Raw genomic sequence first — 14,768 nt, 5'->3', positions numbered from 1 at the left:
GCCTCTGCGTGACTCGATAAGTTACAGATGGTACTGGGGGAGGAGAGTCATGCTCCATCATATCCCAGCACAGTGCAGGCTGTTTGGAAGCTAATGACTTTTAGAAGCAATGAGTTCTCATTACTCTTCTGAGTGCAGTTTTTGGAACAAAAACACTAACGTCGCCTGCCCTTGGTGCTATTCTCTAGCAGATACAGACAGAATACACTGCCTGTAACAAAGTGGAGTACAAACAGGACAGTCTTGTATGCAGACCAAGCCAGTGGTATGAGCTGTCTATAAATGCTAATATTTTCAACTGCAAGTTATGGTCAGATTTACTGCAACAGAATGAGTTATGTTTGAGACTGTTTATTTTCTTCCTGCCTACTCATAGCTGTCACCAAAAAAAAGCAAAGCCTGCTGGTTCCACCTAATCTAGTACGTATGTGCCAACGATTATATGCCATTTATACCTGAGCTTTTCCTTTTTGTAGTCACATCAGTCATCTAGCTGGTAGCTTATTTGCTCTGTTGCATTTCAGGTGAAGCACTGGGGCTGACTGAACCAGTGAAGGTGCCATTTGCGTTGTTTGAATCCTTCCCGGAGGTTTTCTATGTGGAAGGCCTGCCCGAGGGGGTGCCATTCCGCCGACCTTCTACTTTTGGCATACCAAGACTAGAGAAGATCCTGAGAAACAAATCAAAGATAAAATTCATTATTAAAAAGTAAGACTCCAGTATGTCTTGAATAATCCATTCTATGACAATTGTAATGTAGACCAAAAAATTAAATTGTGTCGCTGAGTTGCTAAATTACTCTAAAAAATACACACTGGAATATTTTTAGTAAATGAGGAAATGGTCAGAAAGCTCTTGTAGAGGTTGGAGCAAGATATAGTAATCTCTTTTTATTCTGAAAGATTCACAACCTGGTTTTGGAGGAAGAGCAAGTCCAGATTTCTTAGCCCATTTCAGTTATCATATGACTGGTTTAGTTCCTACTGCGTGGAGCGCTTATGGGTTACTCATAAGACTTGACAGCAGTGTCCTAAGAGCTGAGCCATGTACTGGGGGTTGGAAGAATTTATTTTTCTTGTCTAGAATAGGTTTAGATACCCATGTGCCAGTGTAGAGACAGTGGCAAGGGAAGTTGCGGAGCCCCACAACTGTTGCATTCTTGGCTGTCTCTTTTGCTGAGAGTAATACAGCATTTACAATATCACTTAGTTCCTGTATTTAATAAATTAATATTAAAAAATCTCATTTTCTTTAATGTTGGTGAATGTAATTTTATTACTGTACATGAAATGTTCAATCTGTTTTCAGGCCTGAGATGTTTGAGGCGGCTGTTAAGGAAAGTTCTGCTAGAAGCCCCCAAAGTGAGTTTTTGCAAATACTTAATGTTCTAGATCACAGTCTTTTTCACAGGTTAAATACAAATCAGGAGTGCTGCATGTTGTTAATGAGTTCCTGAAAGATTCATTCTACCTTCTGGTTTGTTTGCTTGGTTTTATGATGGGAAAAGCACTTTCCAGTTACAGTTTTAATATGCCTTTAGCAAGGGAGTATTAATGTTTTTTTAAGTTATTCACAATAATCGTGCCTCTAATATATTCTCTACTATTGTTTATCAAAATGTAAGAAGCAATGTGTGATTTGCAGAAGTAATTCAGGTCTAGAGATAAATGATTTGCTACTGATACATAGGGCATCTACATCAGAAGTGCTTCACAGGTTGGAGTGCAGATAGCCAGTAGAAAACTGTGTCAGGCAGGTCATGGATTAAATGTTTTGAGTCATATTATTATCTGTTACTATGGGTTGGCAAAACTTCACTGAGTTAGTTGAACTATGCTGGTTTGTGCCACTGGACGGTGTGGCTTACACATCTACCTGTAAGGGATTTCTTCTGTGAATGCACGCAGTGAACACGTGGATCAGTAGGTGTTACTGAATTAACTGCAAGTAGTATGATTGTTCTGTTAATAAAAATACCAAAATACATCTTCCACGTACTCTTTTTTTTTTTTTTTTCCTTTTCTTAATAGTTTTTGTAGAAAATGAAGTAGGTAAAGATTAACATTGTCTTTAATCTGGCCTTTCTCCCCTTGGGTTGCAAAGACAGAGTAGTGTGTACCTTCAATACGCATGTCTCATTGGAAACTGAACCCATTTTGAAAATGGGACTGGGTTTGCTTTGAAAATTTTGCAAGTACCATTTACTTTGCACTATTTTCTTACATATATGACAATCAAGATTCTTTACAACTGTTTTTTAAATTAATCCTCTTACTTGTAGGAAAAAATAATTCATCTAATATAGCCAATACAGCAAGCACCACAACAAATGCAGTGGTGAACACAGCTGCAGGTGTTGAAGATCTTAACATCATTCAAGTAACTATACCAGGTGTGTATACTGTCAGGTTTCACATCATACTTTTTGTGCTTATATTCTCAAAGTTTTTTCTTACAGGCAAGCTGGTTCACTGAAATATAAGTACAGTCAACAAAGAGTGTAATTTAGCATTCTGGTTTTGCTGAGATGTTATTTTCTAATACTCATGAATATCTGCTCAGTGACATGCAATAAGTTAAATACAAATTTGCAATTTTCTTGGCAACTTCAGGAGATCAGGACTTGGAGTGAATTCAATAACCATGTGGACTGAACTGCTTTGTCTTAACACTGATCACTACTTTCTCAGGTGTCTATTACACTCATTAGAAACTGAGAGGAACGTTGCATGCTATGGCCATCTATTGAATGTCACTTTGCTTTTACCTTTCCCCACCACATGTACTATAAGAAAATAAAATATAATTTGTGGGTTTTAGATTAAATTTACAAAATCATCTCTAGATAGTGAATCTAATGTTGGTTATGTAAATACTTTGAAGCTTCTCACAGATTTCTTAACAACCATCTATTTTTGTGTATTTCTACAATTCTGTTTTAGCAGTAAAAACTAGGAACAAAGACAGGGCCTGTTTCAAAGCATTCAGATATACCTTTGAGTATAGCTTTGAGTAAACGTGCAATGATAAACAAGCTTCAGGGGGGGAAAAAAGATCTGCTTAACGCTGATGCTATTCTAACAATTTCTTCCAGATGATGAAAGTGAGCGACTGTCAAAAGTAGAGAAGGCCAGACAATTGAGAGAGCAAGTAAATGATCTTTTTAGCCGGAAATTTGGTAATTGCTTCTTACTCCCCATTTTCACATAGGTGTGAATGCAATTAATGTTGGTCATATTGAAGTTACTGAATCATCCCAGGGGATGATACATATGATGATTGAAATGAACAAATTTGAGAATTGTACATGAATGTTGTGCTTTGACTTCAGAAAGAATCTTTTATAAGTGGTGTAGGTTGTTTGGCATTTTAAACAAAAAATCCTAAGCGTATAGATTGCTTTATGTGTCCATCCCCCCACTTCCTGTTTATTTTGGTGTAAACATAGATGAAATACTTATTTTGCTGGCAAACCACGATTCTTCTTAGGGCTTCAGAGACCTCTTAATACTTGAGACTAGAGTAGTTTTTAAAATGCAACTTAACCTTTTTGCTGCGTATGGTTTTCTTTATTTCTACTTTGTATTTGCACTGTACAGCAATAATGACCTGAGTTTCTTTATCCAAAATTCCTTCACTACTGCTGTGTTGAATTGCTTTTTGTGTGCATTGCAGGAAATGCTTTGTCTTCCTTCATGTAGCTATTTCCTTAGATATCCTGTTCTATTTATTTTTTAGTAAAACAAAATCCAGGTCCTTTGTATGGTGAGCTATGAGAGTTGACATAATTAATGATCTTGTAGTAACATTCATGAGTGTAATCCAAAACATCTAATGCTGTAATGGATTTTCATAGTTTCAGATCTGATTTTCAAAGTTTTTCTGATTTCATAGCTTCAGATCTGATAGAAAGCTTCAGTTTGCATTTAGTTTCTTAATAATCCAAGAACTTTTTCTTCAATGTGTAACCATAAATATGTAGACTTGAAAATAAGCGTGACCTCTCTTGCTTAGGTGAAGCCATTGGTATGAATTTTCCTGTGAAAGTCCCATACAGAAAAATCACTATCAACCCTGGCTGTGTGGTGGTGGACGGGATGCCTCCTGGCGTGGCATTTAAAGCTCCCAGTTATCTGGAAATCAGCTCGATGCGGAAGATTTTGGAATCAGCAGAGTTTATCAAATTCACTGTCATTCGGTAGGTAGTTGCCATTGATTAGACTGTACAGATGTTGTGAGGACAGCCCTGTAGCTTGAATACATCGAGATTTGAAAGAATAGAAGTTGCAGTGCATCTTTAAATAGTGGAAGATGTTGGCTCTTTTATAAACAATATGTCAAGTCAAATGAAGCCCAGATGCTCATAGCATGAATGAAGACTGTAACTCTGAGAATGTGTCCAATTTAGGATGACAAAGAGCATATTATTAATACTGCATATTCCAGCAAGCTGTCTTTTGAGTTGAAATCTATTCACATTGTATAACAGAGTCCTAAAGTGTTGCGGGCCTTGCTCTCCTCTTTATCAGGTCAAGCTTTGAGACAGGTCCAGAGCTTATTGGCTCTTGACAGTAAATAGTACATTCATAGTAGTATTAATATTTTAAAGTATTTCAGTGATGTAAAAATTCCTGAGTTAAGGTCAGCTCTTTGATAAATGGGATTTTTCCTACAAAATTAGTTTATCTACGATATATAAAAATACAATATTGTCCAATTACAATATAAGTAAATTTTATTTGTATGTGTATGTTTGCATAGACATATACACACACATATGTACAAAGTATTTTTGTATGCGTGAAGCAGGATAGATGAAACTTTGGAATCATACTCAGGAGGAGTTCAGGAATTGAAAATAAAAATGTATCCGTTTATGTACTTTCTCAAATCATAGTCTACTTCACAGGAGTCTGAAAACTTCAGTTTATCTTTAGACAGAGATAAATTTCTTAAATATATTTTACTGAGAGGTCTGAATTCCCAACCCTTAATCATGAAGAGTTCTAACGGAAAGGACTCTTGCTTGATACATTTTATTTAAGTGAGCTCTGAAGAAGTGTGTTACTTTTCAAAATGCTAGTGAACAAACCATGGTGTCCAAGAGCTGATGTTCCTTCTGTTTTGTTTGATTTTCTGTTCATTTTTTAGCATGACCTCTGTTACAAGCCATTAAGTGAGGCTGCCTTGGGAGGGAGACCCCATACAATATACTTTAGAATCAGTAATTTTTTTTTTTTTTTTTTTTTTTTTTTAACAGACCATTTCCAGGACTTGTGATTAACAATCGTAAGTATTTATGAAACACTGATGGCAAATGTATTTTTGTAACTTATTAAATCCATTTTCTACATTTTGGCTTAGTGGCAGAGGCTCCACAGTGGTTAAGTTCTATGTATAATTCTCTTGTCTGTGTCTGTCTCATTAAGATTTCCTGACTAAACATGCATGTGCAATTAACTTGAGAGCAGTGTGATAAATTTACAGAACAGTATAAGAATAGCATTAACTTTGATATGAAAATGCAAGATACTGATTTTGTATTTTTCAGCTGCAGAGTCCCAAAGAGATTTAGGATCCTGACTGAGCAACAGACTTACATGGGAGTGTCTACATTTTAGGTTCGGATCCGTCGCAGTAGCAGTTAATAAGCAAGAACTTTCCAGTAGCTGCACAACCATGTTCCAATGAAAAATTCTGCATTCTGCTAAAACTGTAACAGTTTAGAGGCAGAGTGTATTTACCTGAAATGCCATGGCCAATTTGGCCATGTTAATGAAATAACTTGGAGGGGGGGAAAAAAAAAGTCCTAGTATTTTCAGTTGCCTAAAATATTGCAGCCTGGTTTTTTAGATCTTACTTAGAAAAAACAAACTGCAGAACACTGTAATTATAGTGTAGCATGTGTCATGTTCTTTCTGAGCCGATGTCAGATTAGAAATTGAGAGGCCAAATAACCTGCTGTTGTTTGTTTGGTCTTGCCCAGCCTGAGCCTTAGCAACCCAGTCCATCAGCCACCAGTATACTTGATGATCTTAAAGGTCTTTCCCAACCTGAATGATTCTATGATTCTGTATTCCAGCTAAGATGCTGAGGTCTATGGACTGCACATACAAAGTGTTGTCAGGAAGGTATTTTAGTTGACCTGCTCAGCAGTCCTAGGCACACCTTAGATGGGAAAGAGATCCCTTTGTAAGAGGGAACCTTCCAGGTAGAGAAGCGTGTAGTAGCATTTCCAGAGAATTGAATTAGAAATGAAAGAATCTATTAAACTGTTGTGTATCCAGCATAACTTTCAGCGTGTGTTGGGACTGAGGCTAGCTAATACACTGAATAAAACCAGCATAGATACCCAGTCATCTTCCATCACTGGAGGAGCAGATTGGTCATTGAGAAGTGATTTTTATGCAATATCCATATCCATTAATGATGATCAAAATTATCTGACATTGATAGACACAGAGGTGAATGACTGAAAGGCTTTGAGCATACTGCTTATGTAGGTATGATGTTCTATTCTTGTTCTGAAGAACATGTGAGAACTTGCAAGGAAAGTTTTGGTGCTTGCAGGAAGGATAGGGAATGTTTTTTTCTGTAATAAAAATTATTGAACTGCAGCTCAATCACAACTGTTAGTAACCTGTTCATGCAACAAGTTTCAGGATTTGCAGATTCAAGAGGTAAGATTGCCCTTGTGTTACATGTGGGACCATTTTCATTGTGAAGTTAAACAATGATCATGTCTAATCTTAGAGCTGATGGAAAAAGCTGAAGCAGAAGCACCACCAACAGCACCAGCAGCAGCACCAGTACTACCAGGTGATGCAGAGCATGATGCATGTCCTTGCAGAAGGGGTGGGATATGGAGTTCTCGATCTTATTGACAGATGGTATTAGTAGTCATGTCCTGGGTATGCACTGCTCGTGATGAGCCATTTTATTTTGACAGATGGTGTGTGATGGTGACTTTTATAGCTACTAAATATTAATAAATTAATAGAAAGAGCCATTGCTTCCTTCAAGCTGTGTCATTGGCGTGTTCCTTGATTTGATTTTTGCAGATGATGAGTGAGCTGAAAAGGATTAGTAGGGGCAATATATAAAGCCAATTCAGTATCCATTTATTGATGTCTGCTTAACTCAAAGCATGTGTGTGTCTGCACCAGATAGATGTTCAGCCAAGTGAAGTCTGCCTATGTAACATGTAAGAACCTAAAATGGGGTCTTGATGGAATTTCTGCCTATTGCACAGCTCTGTAACCGCTGCTAGACTGGGTCTAGACTGCACACACATCTTAGCCTGAATGGAGAACTTAGGTTTACGCTATGAATACCTAAAGTAAGTGGAGTTGAGCAAACTTCCTTTTCAGTCAATATAGTTTCTAAATGTTTGCAGACCTTTTAAAAACATGTAGCCCAAGTTAGTGTAGTGCAAGAAAGACTTTTGCAATTGACTGAATAAACTGTTACTCAAAGAAACTAGGAGAAGGTTTGATAAACATTTTAAGAATAAGGGACGCTTTTATGGAATTATAAAGGAAAGTACTGGCACGTCTGTTTACATTTGGAGGTGGTGGAAGGGAGGAAAACACCTGCTGACGGTCAGTGAACTTGCTGTAGTCTGTCCTTAATTCACCTGCAGTGTTAAAAGGCTTTCCCAACACTGTCCATCTATAATCCATCAACACAGATAACAGAAAAATCATGATGGAATTGAAACATGCTGTTTGCCCTCGACTCTGCACCTTCCCGCTCTCCCCCCAAATACACATACTCGCCACTGAAGAAAATAGTAGCCAGAAGTGATGACTTCTTTTTTTTAAATAGTTTTTATATTTAAGTGGTTCAAGTAAAGCTGTTCCAGACTTTATATATTCTGTGCAAGGGCATGTTATGTTCTGCTAGGACTTGGTGGTAAGGCTGCTGCAGTGAACCATACTTGGAAGAGAAAGTGTTAGGCAGTGTAATGTAATACGTGTTTGGGTATTTTTTTTTTTACATTTTGCTGCAGACTCTCTAGAAAGTTACACACATTTATCTCAGACAAAGACATTTGATCATGAGAGAAAAAATGAGGCACTTTTTTCAGGGAAAACATAATTTCCCTAATTTTTCTAAGATACTTACCTGATTCACATTGTTGAAACTATATTCATATTCATTTGACTATATTTTTTTTCATTTAAGAGCCAGCTGAACCCAGCCAAATAGAAGTATCTGTCGGAGGTAAGTGTCTTCAGTTATTATCAACAAATATTTTTAAGTAATTTTGAATGAAGTTGCATCTTTTTTTAAAGGAGACAGGTCAGTCAAAACAAAAAAAGGGCTTTTATCGGTTCCCAGGACATTTTTTCATCTGTTTTAGTATCATGCTGCATCATGTGAAAAATGCTCTGCAGCAAAAGTTATTATTCAAATAATTTTCCAGAGGAGTTTTATGAATTGTTCCTGGTTGGTGAGTCATGACTATATATAGGCTTTGAGTGATTGCTTATATCCTGAGTGATGCATCTAGTTATGCAGCGCTGTAGTTTCCACAATTTGTGCAAGTGAATGATTACCATCAGGAAATTTGAATGCCATGTTGGCCTGAATAATACTGTTTTGGGGAGGGGGAGTATTGTTGTTCTTCTAGAACTTAAGCTCTGAAAAACATCCAACTTCCCTGTTGTCCAAGAATGTACTTGAGTTGTATCTTTTTCAGATGTTGATACATGTGAGACCAAGGAGGCTGTAGCTTTTCTACCCTCCTAGTGCTTTTGCATGTGGTCTTGGAGCATTAGGAGTACTGAACTGACCTGAGAATCGGGATGCTGGTGTCTGCTGCGTGCTCTGATCCCATAAACGCTGCCTCTGCCCCAGCTTGTCAGCATGGCCCTGGATGGCTGAGGCTGGTGCGGCTGGCATGGGGGATCTGAGGGGCTGTGATGGTTTGATGGGGTGCTGCCTTCCCGCCAGGTAGTCCCGAGAGCAGCTCTCTGATGGGTCTGTAGCAGCTTGACAGCAGTGTAGCCAACCGCACTGGGATGGAAGCTGCTGGGCATTAGCACTTGTCATCTTAAAACTCTCGAGTTCATTCCCTAATCCTGCTTAGATTCTCCCAAAAGAGGTAGCAGCAAATCTCAGCACTCCCATTCTTCTGTATCCTTTTCCACGGAAATGCCCTTTCCAGTCTCCATTCCTTCAGTTGCCATGGCATGTCACTGAACTCAGAGACGGCCAACGTGCTCAACCAGAACCACATTACAAACTCAGCTGCAGGTTCACTCAGTGTTATGAGCAGGTCTTTCTCGGAATATAGATCAGTCCTGTTGCAACGTTCCAGACGAAAAGAAAGCAAGTGTTAAGGGTCTCAGAATTGCTGAGCTGCAGATTTTAAGCTCACAGTTATTGAAAGCTGGAGCATCAGTCGTCTTTGATATCAAAACTATGTGGGATCACTGCAGCTGTTAGATGACGGAGGGCATGAGCTGTTCCTGATTACCCTCATACAGAGGAAATCTAGCTGTGGGCCTGCAAAGTGAGTGTTTCGCAGAAATAGACAAATGTGGGTTTGAATTTGTCATCTAAAACTGGATTCAGACCCCGTTACCAGAGGAATGATCTTGAGAAAAGGCATGCAATTGCTAAAGAACTCAAAACTGCTTCAGAACTAGGCTGGAAGGTATAAAATGATCTTGCGGTGAAATGGCTTGGCCTTGCAGTGATGAATTACCCTAGCCCCAAACCTTCCAAACAACTTCAGTGAAAAACCAATTTCCTTCCAACATGATATTCTCTGTTTATAAAAAGAACAAAATCAGGCTCCGGGTCATAAAGGCAGTGCTATATGGGCATGACATTTCTTTGATTTACCTCCAAGCATCCCTCTGAACAAGACAAAGCAAAGGTTTTGTAATGAATTTTCCTGGAAATGAAAAAAAAAATCGTATCAAAAGATGATGAATGCTTTAGCCAACAAGATAAAATTTTTTTATCTCTTTTTTTAAGCGTATCATAATGCCTTTCTATGTGATACTGTGCATTGAAGAAGAAAAATTAGCTGGGTCAAAATTTGTTTTGGACAAATCGAAATATAGTAAGGGAAAAGCTAGTATCAGGTTGAGAAGAGAAGCAGTCCTACAGATGGAAAAAAACCTTGAAAAATAGTCAGTGCTGTGAAAGCAAGAGTTTGTGCAAGGAATGTTCAGTTAATACTAACCCAGAAGGCACGACTTGAGCACAAGGGGGTTGGGATGCTGTTAGCTGGCTTGGGAAGACAGTGTCTTAAAAAATGGGACGCAGTGGTCACGCCTGAAGTATTTGAAGTCATGGCTACAGATTTACCTGGGAGTGTTTGAAAAGCTTGGCCCCGCCTTGCAGATCTGGTGAGGGGGACGGAGGAAGGGGCGGTGCTGGGGATTGACAAAGAGGAGGGTGAAGGTCTGGAGAGCAGGGCGCAGACCGAAGCAGTGGTATAGTTGACATTTTTTCACTGGTTGTATGTTGTTTCCTTTTTGGGTTAAGTTCCTTTCCTGCCCATTTTAAAGTTTCATATACTTCTAATACCAATTTTTATTTCTGTTTTTTAAAATAGTGGAGTTCTCTAAGATCCCAGGCTGCTTTACATCAAAGTGAATGTGGTAGTTTGCACAGAATCAGGTTGTTGCGAATACATTTTTATTTATCATTAGTAGTTAAAAATGATAAATGAATGTTTTTCATATTTTCATAATTTTTTACTTAAGTACAACAATAGCAACAAAAGTGGTTGAGAATTTTCCTTTTTTCTTCATTCCTTACTGCTTTTTCAACAGATATTACAGAAACAGAAGAAAGTTCTCAAATAAAGCAAGAACCAGACCCAACGTGGTAGACCACATCAATACTAGGTAAAAGAATTTAGTGTTTCTTGCCATCAATGCCTGTCAAGGAATAACATTTTTATATTTTTGGGTGAGGAGAAGAGGGCTGAGATACAGGACTGAATGCCAGAAGGTATCAGTCCTTCACTTGTGAATTATTTCATTTGTCTCAGTTCTTGCCTGTAAAATGTAGGATGTTTTCCTTACCTTACCCAAACGCTGTGTTCAGATGTGAGGCAGTCCTAGGAAAATGTGGCCTATAAATAAAAATGGGCAATGGTAATTACACACCTCAGAGGCAGAGCAAATGAAAGCTTAGGGAATTGGTGTTTATGAAGAGCTCTGACGTGGTTGTGTGAACGAGCATCACTACTCTCGGTAAAGCCTATATAGTTCCAAACTCTAATTGAACAGGAAAGCTCTTCGCTATGATTGCAATATTGCCTAAGCTTGGGACACTTGGTAAAGCTGTGATGACAAACCAAGGTTTTTTTTCTTTTCTGTTAACTTTTATGAAAAGCTTAGTTTAACTTACAATGCAAAAATGTCTGAAAATCTTTCCCTTACACTATTTCCAACTTCACTCATTCCTAAAAATGACGTTTTGGTGGCAGTGGAGAAGAGTGCTAGCAATTTTATCACACCAGCAGATGTAACAGGCTGACCCGCAGGGTTGCGAGTCTCTATGCTTCATTCAGAGAAAATGGCAATTTTAAGCTATCACAGCTCTGTAGTACTTCTTCCCATTTCAGTTTTGATAATGCTCCAAACCAAATATTTTCCTCATTGTGTAGTGTTTGATACTTCAGTAATTTGATTTGATTGATATAAAGTTGGATGCATTTGTTCAGTATACTCGAGCTGTAACCTTTCTAGCGTTAGTAAGAAAAAGACATTTTATTCATCCCAGAGAAGGAAACGTCTGCATACTATTGCAGTTCTGAGGGTACAGACAGGCAATCAGCAAAACCAAGCTCTGGTTCTTCATTTCTGCCGGCCCGAGTGGCTGAGAGCAATACTGCAGTTTGCCCCCCGCCTGAAGCAGCAGCTGGGGCAGCCTGGAGCCTGCGGGTTTCCCTCCTGGCACCATCCGGCTTTTTGGAGACGAGGACAGTCTTGGCCATGGCCCTCCGTCCGTGCAGCCTAAACACAGCCTGGCATGTGGAGGGCTGCCGACGGCATCGGGATGAGGGACTGAAGGGACAAATCCAGGAATGATTTGATAGACACTGGCAGAGACTGATGTACTGGCATGCCAACTAACTGTGCCCTGAGAATTGCAAGTACAGCAGTAGCCTTCCTAATAAACTGGTGGAGTCTGTTCTGGAAATATTTGTCACAAAATTGAACATGGCAAGAGAAAATACACTACAGAAAAACTTCTGATTTGTCATGGGAAGCCCTTCACCCAGTGGAGGTATAAAAAGCCATCTCGCTTGTCCATTAAAGGCCATGGAAATTTTGTCTGAGCAATGGCTGCACAATTTGGTGCTGCCATGGTTTGCATTTTTGGATGCTTTTGGCCATCCACTGAATTTATACTAAAGCAAATATTTGCTCTAAATTCTTAGAGAGACCACTTGAGCACACATTTGATCTCGTATTTATTGCGAGCAATAATCAGCTTCTGCATGCTTTCTGAATCTAGGCCTAAAGAACTTTAAAAGGCAACGCAAGCTACTCGTAACAAGATACAGAGCTGCGGGGACACTAACTCACTCTTGTAATTTTTCTTGTCTAGTTGGAAGCATCCACTTCTGAGAAGAGCCTGCCGGGACTGTCCTGAGCTGTGTAATATAACTGTATAAGAGAAGTACCTTCTATACAAACCCTTTTTGTACTTTTAGATAGAAATGTCTACTTTTTCAGCAGTTCTGTGAATTGACTTAAAGCAAAGAATGACTGTAGATTTGGAATGGCTGGTTTTACTTTGGAATATATTATGAGGACTGAATTTGATGCAGCAATGCTGGGGAGATGACAGGGATTAAAATCAACAGGGACTTAACAGAGGCTGTCTCCATTTCCCAGTACAGCTGAATTTCACTGTACCTGAATGCATCTCAGCTTTTGTAATGAAGAAAAATTCCTGCAAGTAACTCAGTTAGTTTTACTTTGGGGAAAAAAAAAAAATCATTAATTTTTGGTTCTTACTCCTTTAATGGCTGATTGGACAATAGTATCTGTATATTTGAACTAATTTTTCCTATTATATCTATCACAATTCATATGTTTTTCATAAATAAAAGATAAACTGGTTCACTTGACCGTTAGTACGCATTAATGAGATGGACTGTGAAATGGTCAGTATTTCAGTGTGTGGATTAGGAACCGATTTAAATTAAACCCTGTTATAGTTTGTTCCATTAATTCAAAGTAGTAAGTGCATGTTTTATCAGAATATCACGTGGTTTATATATGATGGGGCTGGTCCTGCAGTCCTAATGTAGGCAAAACTCGCATGGGCCTGTTTGAGAGCTTCTCTCCTGCAGGCTGTGGGGGATGCCCTTCTGTTCATAGAGAACTAGCTATGGAAACGTATGCTACGAGCTACTGTAAGTCCTGCGATGTCAAAAGTTAAGTCCCCTATAGTCCAGGTTGCACCCCACATCACGCGAGAGACTCATGTACGCTTTTTTTTTTACGTTTCACAAACCGTAAGAGATGTAAAGTTCTGGCTATATGACTATAGAGAAGATGCAGATTATTGTAAAGGTTTCTCTTTTATTGGCATGAGTTTGGGATGACTGCATTATGCACAAATGGTAAACCTTATTCCCTGAATAAGAATAAAGACCTTTCTGATGGTTTTCACGACTGTCTATGCAGTATACATTCACGTATTTTACAACTAATCAAGTTCTAGCAGTACTGCTGTAGGCAGGTAAAACATATTGTAGCACAGTTACTCGTTCCAGCAAAGGAAGGAAGTTCCAGTCGTGCCTTTCAGACAGAAACCCAGCTCCGGGTGGGTGAGCTCGTCATATTGTCAAGGAAAATTTTGAAACCTTAAATTCAATTGAGAGCAGTGTCTGTTCCCTGGGAGCAACCTGAAGTTCAGCAGATGAATTCAGAGCAGCACACGGTCTGCCATTCTGGAGGCCGGGGAGAGCTGCAGGACACATGCTCACGCTTTCACAACCGCTCTGTGCGGATCTAGGTGCTCCCATGGAAATAGCCAGACCTTGCGTTGTCGATGTCTGTAGGAGCAGGGTTAGCTCCAGACTGAGTCATTTTGAAAATGCCCGTCCTGGTTGTACCTTCCAGCTCTCTATATGGGAACTGGTGGTAGCCGATGGCAGTGCTGCCTTCCCGCTTCCCATGGGAACAAGCCCGTTGACTTTCTTTACCTGTTAACTCTCAGCTGCATGGGTGCTGTCCCAAACTCCAACTGCTGATGTATTTCACTGCGGATTACTGTAAAAGATGTATGTGTTCAGCTAACGTATCGCCATAAATAGGTTGTTAGCCGGGCAACAGCCAGTTTCACGATTGCTGCTAGAAATGTTTAGAATGGGGAAATGAGTTAATGCAGCTTTCCCTGGGTTTTCAGCTGGCTCTCGACTTCTCCTTTTGAAAAGCGGAAGGATGGTCCATCCCTTCACACTTCCAGGGGGTGCTTTTTGCACAGCTGCTGGCTCAGCAAGGCTGTATATTGCAGGGGGAGTCATCAGCGCTCACTCAAAATGAGGGCAAGGCATAATAGCAAAAGAACTGCGAGAATAAGTAATTCCAGGCTCCTGCCTTGTGAAGTGCGTAATAGCAGAGCGTGGACATCCTGCACCTTTGCCTGCAGGAGCTGGGGAGAAAAAAAAGTGAAAACTGGTGCAGTGGTTTTACTGGAAGGTCTGGAGCCCTTGTGTGACGCTGGGAGTTAGGGGAGTGGTGTGCGTCGTGTCTGTCCCCCTGCTGGGCCTGCAGGAA

General features: G+C 39.5%; 1 protein-coding gene across 13 annotated transcripts in view; it reads left to right on the top strand.

Moving 5' to 3' along the window:
• GTF2I (general transcription factor IIi) overlaps positions 1-13,634 on the top strand; it is an 86,632-nt gene extending 72,998 nt beyond the window's left edge. For 4 of the 13 annotated variants that reach the window (XM_035900501.1, XM_035900499.1, XM_035900497.1 and 1 more), the window contains 10 exons: positions 525-708; positions 1,309-1,361; positions 2,282-2,392; positions 3,095-3,178; positions 4,015-4,198; positions 5,261-5,289; positions 6,754-6,819; positions 8,188-8,226; positions 10,797-10,871; positions 12,586-13,631. In XM_035900501.1, the coding sequence (XP_035756394.1) occupies positions 525-708; positions 1,309-1,361; positions 2,282-2,392; positions 3,095-3,178; positions 4,015-4,198; positions 5,261-5,289; positions 6,754-6,819; positions 8,188-8,226; positions 10,797-10,855 (809 nt within the window). In that variant the 3' untranslated portion in view covers positions 10,856-10,871; positions 12,586-13,631. Of the gene's footprint in view, positions 1-524; positions 709-1,308; positions 1,362-2,281; positions 2,393-3,094; positions 3,179-4,014; positions 4,199-5,260; positions 5,290-5,551; positions 6,838-8,187; positions 8,227-10,796; positions 10,872-12,585 lie in introns of those variants that run through there. The other 9 variants (XM_035900491.1, XM_035900495.1, XM_035900496.1 and 6 more) reach the window with 7 other exon arrangements.
• The last annotated feature ends 1,134 nt before the right edge of the window (positions 13,635-14,768 follow it).

Source organism: Egretta garzetta, unplaced genomic scaffold, assembly GCF_000687185.1.
Source record: "Egretta garzetta isolate BGI_Z169 unplaced genomic scaffold, ASM68718v1 scaffold108, whole genome shotgun sequence".
NCBI lineage: Eukaryota > Metazoa > Chordata > Aves > Pelecaniformes > Ardeidae > Egretta > Egretta garzetta.
The sequence above is the reverse complement of the archived record's forward strand: the minus strand, read 5'-3'. Positions and strand labels throughout refer to the sequence as shown.